The sequence below is a fragment of the Doryrhamphus excisus genome, chromosome 2 (assembly GCF_030265055.1).
Source record: "Doryrhamphus excisus isolate RoL2022-K1 chromosome 2, RoL_Dexc_1.0, whole genome shotgun sequence".
NCBI lineage: Eukaryota > Metazoa > Chordata > Actinopteri > Syngnathiformes > Syngnathidae > Doryrhamphus > Doryrhamphus excisus.
Window position 1 is genome coordinate 19,787,994 of NC_080467.1, and position 22,065 is coordinate 19,810,058.

A 22,065-nucleotide genomic window follows, 5' to 3' on the forward strand; every position below is an offset into this window, starting at 1 on the left:
GGAGATCTCCTATGTAAATATACGGAGCAGCACTTATTACATGGGTCTCAGTGACTGATGTACTGATAATAGCCATGCTTCGACACACACTGAGCAGAGCTACACTTTGAAAAATAAACCAAAGTCATTTTAACAGTGTGCCTCTACCAGCCGGAGGGACTGGATCTTTAAGGTGCTGTACTAAATCACATGTTGGAGTAGATTAGCAATCATCAGCAAAAACAAAATCCATCCACGTGAGGATGGAATTAATAACAGGAAATCATTAAAGTTGTTAAAAGCAGAAACAGTCAATGTATTACCGACTCTATCTTCCTATAAATGAAGCCATTCATTCTTAGGGAGGTTTTTAACCAGGGTGACAAAGCATAGCAATATTTTTGGAAAGACTCCAGCATCATTAAGAGATCACATTCCCCCCCCCGAAATGAAGAATTGTAATATGCACTATTAGATGCCACGTCTTGGTTAAAGCCACCCCACAGGAAACAGACGTCTGAGGGGACATCTGCTTTCGATTCCTGCAGGTTGACGTTGTCCACTCCTCTACTCTTTCTCCAATCCCATTTTCAGATATTTCTCATATTGTGCTTTCAATGGAGTAGTTTTGTTTTGGAATATAAAAAATATGGACAAAATGCTTTTTTAAAAAAAACAAACATTTTTTTATGCATACTGTATGCCGGAGCCTATCGCAGGTGACTTTGGGCGAAGGTGGGGTAGACCCTGGACTGGTCGCCACCCAATTACAGGGCACATATAGACAAACAACCATTCACACTCACATTCATACAGATTTAGATTTGCCAGTTCGTCATCATGAGAAATGTCTCCATATCGGAATGATACGTTGACTGTGTTTAAGTTCATTCATTCATTTTGTACCACTTATCGGTCGCGGGGGTGCTGGAGCCTATCCCAGCTGTCTTTGAGAAGCGGGGTACACCCTGGACTGGTGGCCAGCCAATCACAGGGCACATATAGACAAACAACCATTCCCACTCACATTCATACCTATGGACAATTTGGAGTGGCCAATTAACCTAGCATGTTTTTGGAATGTGGGAGGAAACCGGAGTACCCGGAGAAAACCCACGCATGCACGGGGAGAACATGCAAACTCCACACAGAGATGGCCGAGGGTGGAATTGAACTCTGGTCACCTAGCTGTGAGACCTGCGCACTAACCACTCGACCGCCGTGGAAAAAAAGTGAAACATAAGCAAGCTGGAGTACAATACAGTACAATACATGTATTTACTGTACAGGTTTTCCTTGCAACATTGACTAGCTTCAGGTCTCTTGAATGGACTTGATTAGAAAAGAAGTGAGAGGAGATGCAGGAAAGAGGAAGCAATTAGACGAGTGGACGCCATTGATTTCTTTGTTGGTTCTTGCCCGAGTGACACACAAGGCATGTTTCTGCACAGCGTTGTATTACAGCACACACAGTCACACCGTTATTAATGCTTTTGGAGGATACGTATTGATCACGTCACTGTCAGCACCCTTAAGGCTTGGCCTATTCATGACCAGGTGTGAAGAGTTGCAGGCAAAGCCAACCTTTGGAGACGTCCCCTTGAGGAATCGTTCCAAAACAGTAAGCCTCTTGCAGACACTGAAAAATAATCTCCATGTCCTCCAGCAGAAAGCCACCGTGAAATCAAAGACCAAAATAAAAATCGGCTTTCTTTTCCTGTTGATATAACAAACCAATTAACGTTCATTTCCTGCCCGTGTAAGTGTGGCTTGAGCTCCGGTTTCCTGTTTGTTTCCCGCAGGACGGACACGCTGGCAGCAGAGCGGCTTGCCTCGTTTGTGGCCGACCGCATGCACGCATCACTCCCTTCTTAATAGCTGCCTTATCACACCACATTAACCTCACGGAAACACTGGCATGAACCCGGGTCAGGACGTGGCGGTGGCGGTGGCAGTGGCGGTGGCGTGCAGATGCATGGACAAATTGGAAGAATGGACAGAATCTGTCGAGATAGTAAGGATTTTATTGCTGCCATGGAAATACTAGGAATCATCTTATCCTGTAATGTGAAAGCTTTTGGAACACATTATGGTTATTATTATTAATTTATCTCTGTCCAATCAAAAGCATGTTTCCTTATTGCTTCTAGTGTTGGGAGTAATGACGTTGAAAATCTAATTAACTTAAATGTTACAACTATGAAATGTGGTCACTGATATCAACTACGCTTCAGTCTCGACTGCAACCCAGGAAGCTAAATAGCTAGTCAACAAGAGTTGCTGCCTCCTAGTGTTTTGGTAGAGGAATGCAATTCATAAGCATAATCAAATTATATGAATCAAATTAGTACATGCAAAACCTAAAGCCGAAAAAAATTACATACTTTAAGGTTTTTCAGGAAATTACTGCAATAATGACTTTCCCGGGTAACTAATTCCATTCATGAAGGAATAATTTTGTTATCAAGTAATTCTTTTTCTGGGAAAATAACTAATAATTTTAACTAATTTACTTTTTAAAAGTATTTTTTATTATAATTTTATTTTTTTATTTTAATTTTTTTGTGTCCCGTCCAGCCATTGCGACAGATATTGTTGATATAGTATAGTATTGTTGATCTAAATGCCCTTACATGCTAAACAGATTTACTCTGTCAGGAAAGGTGTTGGCTACAACTTCCCTGTACTATGACATTTTATTTGCCGTTATTTGATGTTTTTGTTATGCGAATTTGGAGCGGCCGGACCGGAGCAAGAAGAAACACAGAAAAAGATAAATAATTAATTAAATAATTAACTTTAAGCAATTTGCCCAACACTGGCCAAAATTGGAAATACATGCTTTCCATTGGAGAGTGATGATATGCATTTTGTGTGTATGTAAAAAGGGATTAAACAAAATGCATATTAAAAAAAAAAACGGGACTGTCATCTAACGTAAAGCAAAACTAATGTAGTTAAATAAATTAAACAAATACTTGGAAAAAAAGACAATGCACTATCATTTTTTAAGTGGACACACACATTAGCACTGATACACAAAGTCAAATATTATTTTATGATCATTAAAAAAACATTTCAGTGACACTTTATAGACAATGGTGGTTAGTTCCTGCCTTTCTGTTAAAAAAAATACTGCATATCTATTTATATCATCATATAAACATGTGTGTTGTGTTTTTTTTAATAATTCTAAAATACATCTATAATATTTAAACACAATATATACAAATGTCCCCTGGTAGCATAAGCTATTCTGTAGCATTAAACGCTAATTAGAATTCTTCTAATGTGGAAGAATAAATTAAAAGTCTGGAAACACTGCGGTTGGCAAGGCCGTGGGGCTTAAGAGCTGATAGATAATGCACACAAACACACAAACACACACACTTACACACTTACACACTCACACCTCCTGCTCTTGAGGTTTTATGCTTGACGGAAACCGTTGAAAAAAATTGAGAATCACAAAGCATTCCCTGACATGCTGTTCTCACTTTATACGAGAGATGCTCCGCCGGCTTTGGCATAGTCCCAAATACTTCGACTGGAGGAGTTGTGTGTACAACAAATACTCTACTGGAGTAACATCGCCCATGCCTGATGGACGACTGTCAGAGACACACACAGGAGGACGAGTGAGGACGACGGGAACGATGAGGCAGATGGTGGGTCATAATAGTTGTAGTGGTTGAAGGCCCGGCTAGGAGGCTTCACTGTGATGTAACCGTTGATAATGCGAACCACCGGGGGAGGCGGGGACTGGGGCATGGCACTGGGAAGACAACAAAGTAGAAAGGGAGACAGTTAGGATTTTAAAACATTTGTACTATTTAGTAACCCATGCAAAGCATCATCTCCCAACAGAAGAGCATTGACACCGGCAGATTACTATCACTGTATTTGACTACATTTGTCTGATCAACTATGGGGAAAATTATCGGGACGGCAGAATCGCCCTCTGAATATCCTAAACTTTTGTTTGAATACCAGTGTCCAATGTTACTTCTTCAGACAAACTAGTAGGCTGAATCGACAGCGCCTCTGCTGGTTGCTACCAAGTAATACACTCTATTCATCGATATTTTGAGCTGTTCTCAAATAAAAGTTGAACTGTCTCCTAATTTGATGTAGATAATTAATAATGCTCGACATCTCATAAAACGACAAAGGGCGGTTCCACTTGGTCAGTCATTCCTACAAACAGCTGGAGAAAATGCTTGTTGATTTTTCGTCAGAATTACCGCCAGATTGACAAACAGCAGAGATGACTTGCAGGCACCATTGGCCGGTGCACAAGGCTGTATCGTGTGCTAATACTTGCCCAAGGTGTACAGCACACCCAGGCGATTGGACAGCAAAAGGTGCCTTACTTCTCCATTCGCGATGGGCGCCAAGCAAGGTCGAGCCACTTCTCAAGAGTATAGACACGCATGAAAACACCACAGGCAACTGGGACTGTTGCTTCTAAGCTTCTGACAACATCTTCCTTTTTCACTCGGGCATCTGGTCAGACATTAAAATATACAAAGATGTGAACCATGTAGGCTTTGGGACGTGTATAAACAGTCTGTTTCCTTCCCGCCGAAGATACAAGGTCTCTCAGAAAATGAGAAAACAGACCTGATGAACAGAAACACTGACAAACGTTCTCTGTTTCCGTGATTAACAAACCGGATTATTCTTCCCTCTAATATAAATGATGTATTCAGAATATGGGAGGTGGCCAGGCATGTATTTTGTTACGATTTCATAACTCGGTCGTGCCATACAACCCACCCAATGGAAACAATACAAGTATTTATCCTGGAAATGAACCATCACGAAGTACCTAAAAAAAGCCAAATTGAAACATAAATGATTACATACAACCTCGGGTATGTTTGCATCTGACCTTAAACATTGTGTAGCCTTACAGTAGCCTATGCCAGGACTAGGAGTTTATGTTCCAATGCAAACTGTGTGTACTTAAATTATACTCGAAAAAAAGAAAGTCGAAATTATGAGATAAGAAAGTTGAAATCCTGAGAAAGTCATGATAATGAGATGAAAAGTCAAAATAACAAGATAAAAAGTTGAAATTATGAGATAAAAAGTCAAAATTTTCAGATAAGAAAGTCGAAATTATGAGATTGAAATAATGAGATAAAAAGTAAAAATTACGAGATAAAAAAATCAAAATTACAAGATAAAAAGTCAATTTTCAGATAAGAAAGTCGAAATTTTGATAGAAAGAATGAGAAGGATAATGAAATAGAAAGTCGAAATAACAAGATAAAAAGCCAAAATAACGAGATAAAAAGTCAAAATTACAAAATAAAATTCAAAATTTTCAGATAAGAAAGCCCAAACTTTCAGATAAGAAAGTCGAAATTATGATAGAAGGTCATAATAATGAGCTAGAAAGTCGAAATAAGGAGATAAAAAGTCAAAATAACGAGATAAAAAATCTAAATTATGAGAAAAAAGTCGAAATTACAAGATAAAAAGTCGAAATTCTGAGAGAAAAAGTCGAAATTACAAGATAAAATTAGAAATTTTCAGATAAGAAAGTCGAAATTTTCAGATAAGAAAGTTGAAATTATGATAGAAGGTCATAATAATGAGCTAGAAAGTCGAAATAACGAGATAAAAAGTCAAAATTACGAGATAAATGGTCAAACTTTTCAGATAAGAAAGTTGAAATTATGAGACAGAAAGTCCTAATAATGAGATAATGAGTGTAAATAATGAGCTAGCTTTGTAGAAGAGTCACAGGTTCTGTTCAGACATGGATTGTGAGTACATTGAGGAGTACTTTAAGTGTGGCTTTCCAAGTGATGAAATACTTCATTTGCTGGTAAATTCACATGGAATTGTACTACGCAAACGCACATTGGAAAGAATTTTGAGGCATGGAAATAATAAAAGGGATGTGGCTGTTCATAATTGTCCAGTCATTTTGCCAAGCGACAAAGACGACGGTGAAAAAGACGGCACCTGCGGCACATGCGCAGTTGGTATCTCATAATTTACACTTTCTTATCTCAAGATTTCGACTTTTTATCTTGGAATTTCGACTTTTTATCTCATAATTTCAACTTTCTAATCTCGTAATTTCAATTTACCATTGGGATATTTTTTTGGAAACGGGTTTCCATAAAATAGTGGCGAAAAAATCGGTTTTAATTTCTCCAGAAAATGTAACATTTCTTTTCCGTGCCACTGGCTCCCTTCCCATGGTTATTCCCTCCCACAAATGGATAGATGGATGGATCGAATATCACCAAATTAACCTGGTGCCCTCTTGCCTAATCACTTTCAGCAAAACACCAGTAGACCACACCTGTGCGGTGGTCTTAGTTTCCATCTGAAAGGTGAGTTTCTTCAGTTGTCCGCTTAGTCCCTGCCTGAAGCTACTAATAGAACCAAAACTGGATTCTTCCGAGGAATTCCCAGGCTGCTGTTTCCACCTTTAAGCCACCGATACCAGCGAGGAACTCGTCAGGACTCATTCGTCACTGCGGGGCATGTGTGTGTTTACAGCTAGAGTGTGCATAAAGGATGTGGCCATTTGATATGTTGGCTGTTTCAGCCTCGCAGCATCCCAAGCAGGAAGTGTCAGTCTTGTTCAAAAGGCTAACGGGAGACTCTGATATCAAATCTCCCATCGTACTTCCTTGACGAGGATTACTTCTGCCAAGGAGGTTGCGTGAGTTCATCCCATTTTTGTCCAATTTCCTGGCTACAGATGTTGACACATCAACGTGATCTAGATCCTTCCATGGATGTTGATCTTGATCTTTGAATGGCTGGAGAATCAATGCATTTATAGCATTAAAAAAAATAAACTTTTGAAAAAGTCCCAATTGTTATTAAGGCGTGAAAGGAGCTACTGAGTTGGGGTCCACACATTAAGGACCTTTCCAAGTTCATATTGTGGTTGCCAGTTTTGTAGGTGACGGATGTTTAAAGCTTGCTGGTCTTTTATGGTCTAACTCAGGGGTGGGCGAACTACGGCCTGGGGGCCACATACGGCCCGCCGATTGTTTGAATCCGGCCTGCCAGTTGCTTTCTAAGTATTTCAACTTTTAACATACAAACTGGCAACATGACTTACAAGTCGGATGTGTTATTTAGTTTTTAAAAAAAAACTGTAAAATGAAATGACATAGTTTGATGTGGTCTGATGTTTAAAGTGCTCCTGAGAACATACAGCTGATAGCATTACAATTTTACAGATAAAATTAGACAAATAATTCAAGGAAAATTCTAACTCAATCGTCAGCCTCTTACCTCTCTTCTATGCGGACCCAGAGATCGTTAAAATGCCTGTGTCGCTCTTTCTTCTGCTTGTTTCTTCTCCTCTTCTTCAGCATCTTCTTCTCCGCTTTCTCCAACAGTTCCAGGCTGTCCGAAGGCAGGAGCATGTGGGTCAACCTGTCGTCCTCCAGGGGACGGCCGTCATCCTCATGTCTGTCTGGAAGTTCATGGAGGAAAGGCTCCAGGAGAGGGGATTCAACTTCTTGGTCCTCTGACTCCATTAAGTCGGGTCTGGATGATCTCCTTAAACAGAAAAAATAGGTTTACTACGGGAGTTATCGAAAGCTGAAGATCTGGAGTGATAGCTATGCTCTACCACCATTTCTTCCTAAACATGACTTCTCTATTATGGTGAATTTACTCATCCATGCATTTCCACATGCTGTAGATCTTTGCTGTGATAGCTACCTGCATGAGATGTTACGCTACACTGCATAACATGCTTCACTTGCTATGCTAAGTCCATCTTTTCCACAACACTTCATGGGTGGTCAGTCAGGGCATAATGGTGGTACGGTCGTTGAGGTGGAAACTGCAAAAAGTGTGGGAAGCCACAAGGGCTAAAAATATCAAAGAAGCCATTTTCCATCAACCCTAAGTATCCTCCTAGGCACAAGCTAGCTCGATACAAGCTGGCTTGACCTGGTCTCAATCTACAGTATGAATGCATGCATATAATCCATGACATAACTAGATTCAAGGTCTAAATAGTCAATTCCATCCTTGGCATTGTTTGCAATTTGGAAACACTTTATTATAATTAGAAACCGTAGTTCCAATCAGAGTTTGCATCTGAGACGCCAAAATGTCAAAGAAAAATGTATTTGACTTATTAACATCGCTTACTTGCTAACTCAACAACAGCATCCCGATACAGCAGTAATGTTACATGGATGAGACATCCATCCTTATTCCATTACCCAACCTTGCACGCGATGGATGCAGATTGAAAAAGGTTCTCCTCCCTTTCTGTGGGGAAGTGGTAAGTTTGTGGTTAACTGGTTAGCTCACTAGCTTGCCAGCTGGTGGACGTCTAGATTCCCTGTAGCATGATAGTTGTGTCCGGTGAAAACAATGAATAATAGGAGTGTAATGGTGACCAGAAACATGTTATTTCATGTCTATTGGGCTGTAATAATATTAGAAACCATATTTAGCAAGTCATAGAAAATGTCAAAGAAAAATGTATTTGACTTATTAACATCACTTACTTAACAACAACAGCATCCCAATACAGCAGTAATTGTAATGGTAATGTGATGGTAATGGTAATGGTTTCATTTCATTGCATGCATCACATTACAATTGAGTGCATCACATAATCAGTTCCCAGTTCCACATGTCCAAAAGGAGTAGGAAGAAGCAAAGCTTATTCAATCCTACCCCTCCATCTGGTACTTTTACAATCACTGTTACATTTGTTCACTTCCTGTAATGTTACATGGATGAGACATCCATCCTTATTCCATCACCCGACCTTGCACTCGATGCGACTAGCCATGGATGCAGAGTGAAATATAGGTTCTCCTCCCTTTCTGTGGGGAAGTGGTAAGTTTGTGGTGTCTTACTTTGTCCTTCTTCCCTGCTCTCTTTGAAACCCTTTCTTAAATTTCGAAGAAATAACATTGAGTCATCACTAGCTTGCCAACAATGCTTGAGAACAGTGAATAATAGGAGTGTAATGGTGACGAGATATTATTTCATGTGGATTGTGCTCTAATAATGTTAGAACTCATATTTAGGAAGTCATAAACAGGTTTTCTATACTCAATTTAACAAAATATTACATTTTTTAACAGATTGGAACCGATTAACCGCGATAAACGAGGGACTTGGGTATATTAACAAGTAAAACAGCATCAATAGTACTTCATGCTGACATTGATAACTACCATTCATTGCCATATTGACACAGTAGTTTGTCCCACTCCTACCATACATCTGCAGACCAACATAAGCCCCAACTCCTACGCTTGTATTTGTGTCACTTCGCCTTTTTCCAAAGCATAGATTTACGATCCACTCAACGTAAACTCTCCAGAGCAGACAAATTACGACCTGAGAAAAGCCATGACACAACTACTCATGTTTTGGGACATATGGAAGGAAGTGAAAAAATGAGAATGAATCAAGTGGATAACAGCCCACGGCTATTGTTGATTATTTGCAGGCTACACATTTTGAAGCATTACAGGAACATCTGGTTCACGTCAACAGATGAGCACATACCAGCTATGAAGCTGCATTAACTTTGAAAATGATTTTCCATTTGGAATCCAGTCAGCAGAAAAAAAAAAACAATTTTACTGTCAGGAACCTTTAAGTGATAAAATATGAGCTTGTACACACGCTCGTTGTGTCTTTTCTGGTACCGACCAGTCGGAAGACTGTCTTCTCTTAAATTTGGATAAATGATGAGAAGTCCTGCTATGTGAAATCTTAACTATGAAATCTTATAAATCTTAACTATAAGTGTGTGAATGTGTGTTTATTTGCACAGAACATACCTGCTTATGGGCTCCCCAGCAGGGGTGTGCTCCACCTCATATCCTTGGCGGCGAAGCACATCAATGACCGTATTGTTGCCCAGGAAGTGACCTGCAATTAAAAGAGGATTTTTTTGTTAGTTTTTTTTAATTAACCAACCCCATGGCTGTCATGCTATAACAATATCATTATCAATATCAATAACATTCATTCATTCATTTTCTACCGCTTATCCTCACAAGGGTTGCAGGGGTGCTGGAGCCTATCCCAGCTGTCTTCAGGCGAGAGGCGGGGTACACCCTGGACTGGTGGCCAGCCAATCACAGGGCACATATAGACAAACAACCATTCACACTCACATTCATACCTATGGACAATTTGGAGTGGCCAATTAACCTAGCATGTTTTTGGAATGTGGGAGGAAACCGGAGTACCCGGAGAAAACCCACGCATGCACGGGGAGAACATGCAAACTCCACACAGAGACGGCCGAGGGTGGAATTGAACTCAGGTCTCCTAGCTGTGTGGCTTGCATGCTAACCACTCATTCGCCGTGCAGCCAATATTAATTAAATACAATTTAATGTATTAATACTATTGTAAAGAAACACAGGGCCACACACCCATTGGTTCAGCCTGGCGCGTTCACGGCTTCAGAGATAGTCGGACAACACAAACCTCTTAACATCGCCCATAACTTGTATGCCAGGGCTTTAGTTATAAGGGTTGCAAAATGCAAAAGGAAAAAATGTATTTGCAAACAAGCATTAAAGTGAAATGGGCTGTTCATCTATTGATCAAAAGCTCAAGAACATAGCTTAAATAACCCCCCCCAAATAGAAATCAAATGTTCAAAAAAAGGACTTGGTAATTCTTTTTAATCAGCTGAAAAATTGCTTTGGATGGATGGAATCCACTGTCTGGAATTGATGTCCATTTTTTAAATAAATTTCCCTTTGCCATCCATCCCCAGATGTTCTCAATTGGATCTAGATCAGGAGAACATGCAGGATGGTTCGAAAGGGTGAGGTTACTCCTATGGTAGAAATCCTTTTTTTCAGGCAGGCCAGTCATTACACACATATGAGCAACATAGCCAGCTGCCGTTTGACACCCCTGCACAACGAAAAAGCAGCCCAGATCATGCCAGTGTGAATACCTGACACAAAATGACACTGAATCCAGCTTTTTTATGATTTTTTTTTTACAGATATTAGAGGTATTAGGACTTGGAGATATCATATTTCAGGTGTGTGCCTTCATTCATTCATTCATTCATTTTCTACCGCTTATCCTCACAAGGGTGGCGGGGGTGCTGGAGCCTATCCCAGCTGTCTTCAGGCGAGAGGCGGGGTACACCCTGGACTGGTGGCCAGCCAATCACAGGGCACATATAGACAAACAACCATTCACACTCACATTCATACCTATGGACAATTTGGAGTGGCCAATTAACCTAGCATGTTTTTGGAATGTGGGAGGAAACCGGAGTACCCAAAAACCCATGGGGGAACATGCAACTCCACACAGAGATGGCCGAGGGTGGAATTGAACTCGGGTCTCCTAGCTGTGAGGTGTGTGCGCTAACCACTCGTCCACCGTGCAGCCGTGTGTGATTTAAAATAATTTAAAATAAGTGGTTTCTCTTAATATTATGACTTGATTCTAATATTTCATCATATTACTCCTCTTTTCCTGACTTTTGTTGTCGTTTTTTGCTAGTTTTCTAGTTTCATTGTATCTTTAGAATGTGTCGAACTCTGGTGGAACTCATCTTATGTCGTACAAGTCCATTCATCCTCGTCTTCATTCTCCCTTTATATCATTTTCCCTTCCTCTACCAATGCTTTACCGCGGCCGCCATATTGGTTATGGCTCGCCTCCCCTGCTCTGTCTCTCTCTGACCCTCTCAGCTAGGTGAAGTGGGGCCATTGAGGCTTCAGGTTGCCGTGTCAAGGGGTCTCCATTCTTACCCTTTACTCTGACAAAGGGGAGCAGGGAGCCATTGTCTGGACCTGCTCAGCCGTGGCACCATAGAGCTGCATGAACAATGAGACCCGCCACTTTAATCTGGCCCAGAGCTATCGCTACAGAGCGGCTGGCTAAAATGCACCACCGGTGCCATGATACAATCTGGCAACTCTAGATCAACTTTTTGGACATTTTCAAACTCTTGTTGGACTTCCGGAACGTTTAGTTACATGGTCCTCGTTGGTTTTGGATGCACTTAGAATTCCCGGACTACAACATCCCTCGATTTTTGTTTCTGGACAGCGTTCGGTGAGCTTATTAATTCCAATTTGACAGTACATGGTCGGCTAAGTGAATGACCAGAAGACCGTTAAAAGTCTTTGGAACTTGGAACGCGAGCGAGACGGCGAGATGAAGTTCTCCAGCATTCTCAAGCCCACGTTTAGAAACAACTCAATGTGATTTATGTGCGTTTACGTCAGGGGATTAAGGTGGGACAAATGGAGCTGTTCAGCTTCAGAAGAGTGGGCGGATTTCCAAACTTCAAAGGCGCACACGCTCTCACAGAAATGTATATACATGCAAATTCTTCCAGATTGTAAACCATCAATTCTGTCACGTCCCCCAAGGCTTCAATGTGTATTTCAGTACTGGTGAGTTGGCCCAAGAGGGCATCGTTGACTATTGTGAATATCCAAGCCAAAAAACATAAGATTTGCAATATTGTGGTACGAGTAAAAGGTTGAAAAAACAAGGAAAGGTTTTGTCTTTAACGTGTTTACCTGTCGGTAGTCACCAAACTAATAAAAAATCATCGTACATCAGCGACACCGCATGGGGTCAAGGATCGAAGCAGCTTCACTTCTTTTATGGGGTGATAAAGCGGAACAATTCACTTTATTTGAAAGGAAACATTCCTTTTTTTATGTTTCCACAATGGAATTTCAAGTGAATGTCACGTCATGTCATTTTGCTATTTTACGAGCAGCGGTCCACCGAAACAAGAACATATTTCACCAGAAAAAAGGGGTCTGACGTGCTGCCTGCCAGTGCACCAAAGTCATGGAATTAAAAACAAAAGTTAGACGTCTTTGACTCGAAATGATTGATGACCCTGAAATTAGCAGAATGCAAGCACCAAAAGGTATGTCCGTTTTTTTAAAAAACAATCAATGGGTTGAAAAGAAGCCATTGGACAGGTGGACTTTCCTTTGCTTTCCATTTTGATGGATAGGAATCCCTCGCCGTGGCGCTCCCTGGCAAAGGAAACGCCCAAGAAGCTACACATGGCACATTACCGGGTAGGGGTCACCAGTGATGGGAATAACCGCGTTTCAAATAACTAACGCTGTTACTTTTTTCAGTAACGGGTAATTTAATTAATTTTACTGTCAGCATAACGCCGTTACCATTTTCGACACCCCGTTACAGCACGTTACTGAAGCCGCCTAAAAAATATATCACCGACTTCATAACTAATCTGCAACGCAGTGAGAGTGTTGCAGAGTGACAAGGGAGGGGGTGAGATAACCACATAAGCAATGAGGATTGGCTAAGGTTTAGTAAAATGGCGTCTTCGCCCAATCAGAGAACTTGGGTGGACGGGTGTTTAGAGCACGTCCAAAGTGCGATAGCGAGAGATGGCAAGTGAGGAGGACAGCGTTTGCCAAATGGAAGTACAGACGCTACTTTAACCTCGTTGAGGTCAAAGGTAAAAATGTACATGTTGGATGTACGTTATGACAGACAACCCATAATGCACACCTGGACTGAACAGAACAGGACCGGTGTCTGGCGTTGTACAGAAAGCCACTCCAATTATTAGAACATATGGTAAGCCTTAAATAGTATTCATTTTCCATTCCATACACATCAATATTTACATTAGAGCTTGTAACCAGTGCTCAAGCAGCACTTCTCATAACATGACGACATGTTGGATAAACAAACGCTACAGCTCATTCAGCCCTGCTTTTCAAGCAATGGAGGTCCACATGTTCCGAGCTTGTCAGCTGCTTCCAGCGGCCCATTATCACCATCGCTAAGCACCCAATGAAGCTTTCTATTCCATTAGACGAGAATGAGGTGTCAGGTACTTTCTTCCTTGAGTCTTTAGTCAGATGGATCGTGTGTTTTGCCGCAGGCTTTTGGTCAAGGATGTAAAAGTACAAACATTTGGACTGAAGACTTCACACAGACGTTCCCACGTTTATTTAACCTAGCTAAGTGAGGCATTGCCGGTATTGGACATACGCTTTCACACAGGTGAGGCTCGGATTCTACCTTGTGTTTTATTTTAAGGGCAATGGACTCGTTTTTATTCTTATGTTGATATTTATGTTAGCATAGCAAGACAAAGCTAGAATGGCATTCCAAACTTTTAACTGAACCAGTGTGAGGTGGACCTCCAGGGTAGGCAAAGCAGCTTGAGAAAAATAAGGAAAAACATATTTTTCCAACATGTTAAGCTAACTCCAGTCAATCTTTAGGGATGTCCAATAAAAATGAGATATCCAAAATGTGCAGTACGGGACTTATGTGAAAAAGATTCATTCATGCAAGTGAAATTCGGGTACAATTTGTGCAATACTACCTTTTGTTTACTGCAATTCCACATTTTGGTTTTGGTTATTGTTTTTGATGTACATATATTTACATTTATTCTGAACAGCAGCTGCCACTTTTTATATTTATATTCTTATTCCTTATTTTATTTTTTTCCTTATTTTTTTTTTTTTACTTTCTACAAAATGCACTGTGGAGTTGCACTCAAATATCGTTGTATGCAATACAATGACAATAAAGCGTGATTCTGATTCTGATATCGGTACTGACTCCCGCGAGTGAGGACGTGCTTTACACAGCAAGAGGCTCGCTAGCTTGGAGTGACCACATACTCCACACCTCTTGATGACCAATGTTTTATTCATGCTGAGGAATACACTGATATCTATGAGAAAACAATGGCAAGCATTGCTAGTATGTTTACTGTTCAGAGCCTACAGTGAACAGTAAATATCACAAATTCTGCACCAGAAAATCAGTTTCTCCGGGAGCGGGGGGGCGCAACCCGTACTGATGCACAGAACATCAACACTCAAGCAGTGTTTATACATCCATGGTACTAGACCCAAAATTCGATATTAATATCTCCAAATCGCATTACTAATTGTAACTGAAATCCTTCCAGTTGCTATTATTCCCACCACTACACGATTCCAAAGTTTGGGACGCATAATGGAATATATTAGATGACGTACAGTATATCGAAGTCGGCAGCAGAGAACTGAGTGGTTCTTGTTAAGTGGTCTTAACCACAATTCAATTACTCCAGAGTAGCAGTAAATATTATTTCAAGTACTGCAAGACTTTCATAACTTGCGGTGCAGATTTTTCAGTCTCTTAATGCTAATCTTATAATCATCCTGACAGAAACCACCAGATGTAAAAAAAAAAAAAAAGACTATTGGATTCAATGTGATGGACTACTTTCCAGCGTTTCAGTCATGGATATCTGATAAAAGCGAGTACACTAAGAGACGGAACCAGCAATATTACATATACAATATACGCCATGTTTGATGTGACTCATCACTTGGAGTACAGTTTGGAAACGACAAGGGAAAATTAACAGCAGTGGAGGATAGAGAATGCAAATGGGCCAAATTTGGATTTTTTTTGGCATTATTCTGTTTTTTTTCTTCTCTTTTATAACTATCTTCTTATAATATTTTTTTTATTCAACTGAATTTTCCAAAATACACAACTTTATTTGTTGTCTTGTTTCTCATCATATAATCATCATACAAATTTTGTATTATTTTTCTTAGTGCTACTAAAATGATGTTATTTTTTTCAAGGGAAAATGAACAGCAGTTGAGAATAGAGAATACAAATGGGCCAAATTTGGATTTTTTTTTGCATTATTCATTTTTCTTCTTTTATAACTCTCTTCTCATAATATATGTTTTTTATTCAACTGAATTTTCCAAAATATACAACTTTATTTGGTGTCTTGTTTGTCATCATATTATGGCTTTTAGCAAATACAAATTTTGTATTCTTTTGTGACTAAAATTATGTTTTTTTTTCATAATAACAACATTACTCGTGCCAAATGATGGCTTGGTAGATTATAACTCTTTTTCTTAATATTTTGACTTATTTCTTGTAAAGTTACTCTCCTGAATTTTCCATTTTTTTTTAGTTTTCTTGTTAAATTCTATTTTCAGAGTGGGCCACGGGCCACACTTTGTTATATTATTATAATGTGTTGCTATGACTTTTATTTGAAACCAATCAACTTTCCACTCTCCCTCTTATGCTCGTCTAATAAAAAGAGAAAACGTCTTCTGACTTGGTCCACTTCTTGTTCCAGTGGAAGAACATAAAACATAAAAGCCTGCAGGTTGACGTCAAGTCAGTCCAAACAGGGTGAAGGCGAAGACGCAGCCAAAGCAAACGTCCTGGTGTTGTGGTAGCTAGCACACACGGCTGCTACAGCGGCTAAAAAGTCGACTGCGTGAGCCTCGTTTCATGAAGTGATGTCAGAATTTACTCACAGATTTTGGCAAAACTGGTGGAATTTTCGGATCTTGTATCCCAGCCGGGCGTGGGATGGGACTTGTTTTGTTTTGACTCCTTAACTCACCCCAAAAGATCTCCTTCTCAGTATCGGCCATTCGTGATGATTTTGACTCATTTTTCAAGGCTAACTTTCTCTTTTTTCAGTTCTTTAATAATCAGCAGTCGGACATAGGTAGCTTTAGCAAAATGACAATTTAACTTTCACTTTGACACAAATGTAGCCATATATATTTAGCCAAAATGTCTAAACAATTAATTTAATACAATTTGCGTAACGGCTGTACGGTGGAAGAGTGGCTAGTGCGCAGTCCTCACAGCTAGGAGACCCGAGTTCAATCCCACCCTCGGCCATCTCTGTGTGGAGTTTGCATGTTCTCCCCGTGCATGTGTGGGTTTTCTCCGGGTACTCCGGTTTCCTCCCACATTCCAAAAACATGCTAGGTTAATTAGCCACTCCAAATTGTCCATAGGTATGAATGTGAGTGTGAATGGTTGTTTGTCTATATGTGCCCTGTGATTGGTGATTAGTGCGGCCCGATATGGATGCTGTATGGCAGGGGTCTCAAACACGTGGCCCGCGGGCCAAATGTGGCCCGCAGGACACTAGTTTGAGGCCCCCGCCTTGATATGAAAGTTTAATGTTAATGCGGCCCGCGCAAGTTTGATATGGATGCTGTATGATTGATTGATTTTCCTTATTCTTGATTTGTTTATTTATTTTTCATCTTATTTTGTGCAGAAAAATAAAAAGTAAGATATTTGAGAACAGTGGAATGTTTTATCAGAGCTTTTATTGTAGAAAATCGGAACCAAAGCACTGAAAAAGTGTATATTTTTCTGTTGCGTTTTTTTTTTTTTTTTTTTGAAAAACTGATGCGGCCCAGCCTTGCCCAGACCCTAGCTCCAGTGGCCCCCAGGTAAATTGAGTTTGAGACCCCTGCTCTAGATCTTTGGGATCAAGCGTCCAGGTTGGAAAAAAAGAAACACATAGCGAACGAGTTAAGATCCAACGGTGCAAAATGTGTCAAAGTGAAGACTGAAGGATTCTACCGCTTTATGGACTTCTTATTTTCAAATCTATCTAAATACCAAGAAGACATTTTAATACCGTCGAGAAGACGGACCAATCCCAATGGACGGCACGCCAAAGCCACAGGATTACTCTTCCTTGGGGGAGCCAAAGAAGTACGCATTTCAGTATATTCATTCTCTCACAGGAGACTTAAATGTCCAAAACATCAACGCAGCAAGGTCACCCGTCTACATTTTAGTAGTTTACGTGAATTACGTTTAACGGCCACCAGTGTGACAACGCCGACTTAGCCGGCGGATGCTTTCACGCCATCGACTCCTTCTCCTTTGGATTTATGACGGGAATAAATAAGAGGTGGCGGCTCGCACAAGAGGTCTGTGGTGTGAGAGTGTTTTCGAAATAAACTCTCACCCCGAATTTGTGGCAGCTCTTGAGAGCCGTGTGAGGAATGACGCGCGTCAAGCGGCTACAGTTCGTTCTGCTCTCTTTCTCTCCCACGGCTCTGCTCTCTTCGCCAGCGACTTTAAGTCCGGCCGTGGCGGCCACACGAAAGGGTGAGCGAACATGGACATTTCTGTACAAGTGGGCCGTTAAATGTAATTATTGTCAGGGGGAATATTCTGTGCAGCTAAAATAGATTTTATAAGTGCATAAGCTAACGTTTTGGCCCTAAAATAAATACACTTATGTATTTCATTTGTGTCATTGCACTTTGAAGCATTGATTAACTGCTCACATCAATCCTCACAAGATTGTTAACAAATCAATTGAATGGGGTGCACTACCTAGCTCTAACCAGCAGAGGTGCTGTTGGGCCACACATGTAAATATGCTCCTTTTCCCCTGTTTTTGGTGAGGGGTGGGGGGTTGTTTTCCCAATTCTTCAACTTTCTTCTTAAATATTTCTTTTTGCGACTTTATACCTCGTTAGACTATGACTTTTTTATTTGAATATTTTTACTTTATACTCATAAAAGATCATTTTTCTATTTCAACTCTTTTCGCGTATATTTTGTTGTCATCGTTATGACTTACTATCCCATGCTATTTTACCTTCATTGTCATAACATTAGAACCTTTTCGGCAAGCTAATGCCCCCCCCCCCCCCCCCCCCCCCAAACTCCAGCTTCATTTATTGTTGTGTTTCAAATATTTCAATTTTATTCTACTAAACTGACTTCATTTTTCCTCATCGTATGAAAAATTATTCTCATAAAATTCAAACTTTTTCTTGTTAGATTAAAAAAATTTCTCAGAATATTTTGACTTCATTGTTGCCACTGATTTTAAAAAAGTGTTATTAATTTGTTGCAAAAAAATCAGATAAAAATCAAAACATGCATAAAACATCCATAACACCACAAGTTGGCTCCAAACGCCCAAAAGTAAAGACAATAATCTTCATATACGTATGTCTTCATATATTTACAAAATCTACTTTTAGTTCCCGCACCTCTAAATGAAAGGGGGCAGCGATTCCAACTCATAATCATTCTTGAATGAACGGCTCCTCTCCAACTACTTGTCTAATTTTCCCTTCCTTTTTGCTTTTTATAGACACACGGCGTCTCTGGCGTCCAAATAAGACGATAGCCGCCGGGCAGGCACGTAAAGCACTGGTTCCAGGTGCAAAAGGAAGCACCGCTGGGTTTGAATGGTGTCACGGGTGAGGAGTTCAAGCCTGTCAATGAATCATCCAAAGCTGTTATGACAAGCATTCTGCTTCTATAACTGCGAGAGAAGTGTGCGCTACATAAAATATGTCTTTCAAGTCCCAGAGTGCAGGAAAATGTACACGTTAAGGTGCCATTAATGACACATTTATTCGTCAGAAGGGGCCGACAGGCGTGCTCAACATGACACATCACAGATGCGCCATGTTTTTTTTTTCTTCATTTCAGCATCGTTAACTCTTGGGAAAACACACCTCAATGGAGGTAAAAGCAACCTGAGATGTTCCTTTATCATCTTAGAAATCATTGATGGGCAACTTTACTGACTTAGCATCCTGTTAGCAAGCTAAAAAAAATAGCTTGCTAACAGGACGCTAACAAAGAAGGATGTTCTGTAAAGAAGCTATGCTGTGTAGCGAAATGACCACTAAATACATTCCCTGTCAGGTATTATTTAGTATAAATACCAGTATAAAAACCTGTTTTGTTTGTGGCGTACTCACTCATGCCACATTTGAACACGCTGTAGCTGAGCTCCAGACTTTATTTTAAGTTGCGTAGCGAAGCCTGTTTTTCCACAAAGCTCTCCTCCATGACGTGGAATTGGTTATATATTCAAGTTATATTATGTTCCAATAGAATATAATGAGGTTACATTATTTCCCTCAGGGAATTCATCTGAAATTAAGTAGTAGTAGTAGTAGTATTTCTGGTACTCCTCAGCCGAACGGCGTCGCTGCCCAGTGTGTGGTAGGTCGGGTCTGGATTTTAACGGCGCTGTATGACATGTGTGTACTCATGTCAACGACTATCCCAAACAGTTGTAAACTAGCTGTTTATGAGGGGGAGTTGCTGCGAAAAAAAAAAAGCTCCGTTTTTGCCTTTCACACCATCTGGGGAAAGAGCGAAAAAAATGCGGGGGACGTGTGGTGCTCGGTGTGAAATCACACTGGAGAGATATTTGGCTCACGGATGTGTAAGGTTTGGCCTCGGGATTCAGGATTAGGGAATGTTTGGAAAGGAATTTGATAAACAATAAACAATATTTTAAATTCAGGTAGGAGCATGGGAACTTTGAATTCACATTTTTAATCATCAGAATCAGTCGGTTCTCAATGACCCCCAAGGGACAGAAATGTTTTCACCCCCCACCGATTCTAAATGCTATGATGAGAAACCGAGAATATCTATTTCATTATCTGTACTGTACAGAGTGAACTTGAAACTGAAAGCAAGTAAATGCAACACAATGGAGAGCTGTGAAGTTTATTTTCATAATCTTACCACTTTCTTCTCATAAATGTACGACTTTATTCTATTACTATTACGACTTTTTTTCCTCCGAAATTTACACGTTCTTTTCTCGAAAACTCCATTTTTTTTCATACACTACAGCAAAAATGTCTCACTAACAGCAGTAACTCATTTATTTAATTAATTACGGTAAAATATTTTGCATAATTAATACACATACATACGGTGGGCAAGTGGTTAGCACACAGGCCTCACAGCTAGGAGGCCTGAGTTCAATCCCATCCTTGGCCCTCTCTGTGTGGAGTTCTCGTGAGTTTTCTCCAGGTACTCGGGTTTCATCCCACATTCCAAAAACATGCTAGGTTGTTTGTCTATATGTGCCCTGTGATTGGCTGGCCACCAGTCCAGGGTGTACCCCGCCTCTCTCGCCCGAAGACAGCTGGGATAGGCTCCAGCACCCCCGCGACTCTCGTGAGGATAAGCGGTATAGAAAATGAACAAATGTATGAATACATACAGTGAAAATGAAAATGATTAATCATGATTAATTAACTTAAGTGTGGTTAATTTGATGGATAACGTTAATCTTTGACTTCTGAGCCGATCTGGTGTTAAGAAGGTCAGGAAAAAGGCTAATGGAAAACAGCTACATAAGACAACACCAGGTACGTTTAGTTACTCTTGGGTATCTGCACTGCGAGACTGAGGCGAGCCATCCACTGGTGATTAAGGACGGCGTACATGTTATGAGGTCATGTCAACCATCTTTATTATTTTTAATAGCCTCCTAAGTGCATGTGCATGAGAGGCATCCTTCTAATCTACATGACAAACTCTCTGAAGGTTAATTATTAGTGACGTTCAGTTAGACCGAGTTCTGTGGTGAATCCTGATGTGCTGCCATCAGCATTCAGTGATATGTAAACACATCACTTTATTAAAGTCAGGAGTGCCAGGGTATGGCCGACATTAGGAAGGGGACACGGGTTCAGGTTGTATACAAGGATTGGGTTACTGTACCTACAGAGTGCGAGCAATAACCGCTTCCATATGCCGTTCCGGAACATATGGCACCTTTTCAACATCGTCATTTATCGTGAGTGATGACTGCAGAAGTTCGGACAAACGGAGAGGAACGACACATTGCAGGCCTGACAATACCTTAATATAAAACATTGGTGGGTAGAGACCGAAAATAATCAAAACCTTTTCTTTGTCTACTCTTAAAGTCAAGTATTTGTAACACAACCTGACACAGTGAAGAACAGGCACATTTCGCCAGAAGTCGGGGTTATTGTAGGTTACTTAACAAAAATAAACAGAGTCAGGTTTGCCGTATTTTGAAAATCCTCGAACCTGAATATCAAAATAACTAAAGGGAGTGATACGTATACCAGTCAAGACCATTAGCCATCCAGCTTAAACCCACGGCTGTCAATGTAGCATCCAGCAGGTCACAAAGGAACGTCTACCAACGTACTTTTACTTCACAAACAGGCATCCATCCATCCATTGTATCACCCACGGTACCGCTTGTCCTTACTAGGGCGTCCCGACCGTCTTCGAACAGGACTTGGGGTTCACCCTGGACTGGTCGAGCATGCATATATTGTTGGTGTATATTTGTGGAACGTGGTAGGGATAATCAGCATAGATCAGGGGTCAGCAACCCGCGGCTCCAGAGCCGCATGTGGCTCTTCAGCCTCTTTGTTGTGGCTCCCTTTGCAATGCTTGAATATTTTTTAACACCACCGTGGGGAAAAAGCATGTCTTTGTAAT

The 22,065-nt window shown here is 40.5% G+C and overlaps 1 protein-coding gene across 1 annotated transcript in view; it reads right to left on the bottom strand.

Annotated features, from left to right (window-relative positions):
- Positions 1-1,931: 1,931 nt before the first annotated feature.
- trabd2a (TraB domain containing 2A) overlaps positions 1,932-22,065 on the bottom strand; it is a 50,426-nt gene continuing 30,292 nt past the window's right edge. Inside the window, exons 5-7 of the mRNA XM_058064202.1 lie at positions 9,789-9,879; positions 7,255-7,524; positions 1,932-3,754 (exon numbers count right to left, since the gene is read on the bottom strand). Of these exons, the coding sequence (XP_057920185.1) occupies positions 3,556-3,754; positions 7,255-7,524; positions 9,789-9,879 (560 nt within the window). The 3' untranslated portion in view covers positions 1,932-3,555. The remainder of the gene's footprint in view (positions 3,755-7,254; positions 7,525-9,788; positions 9,880-22,065) is intronic.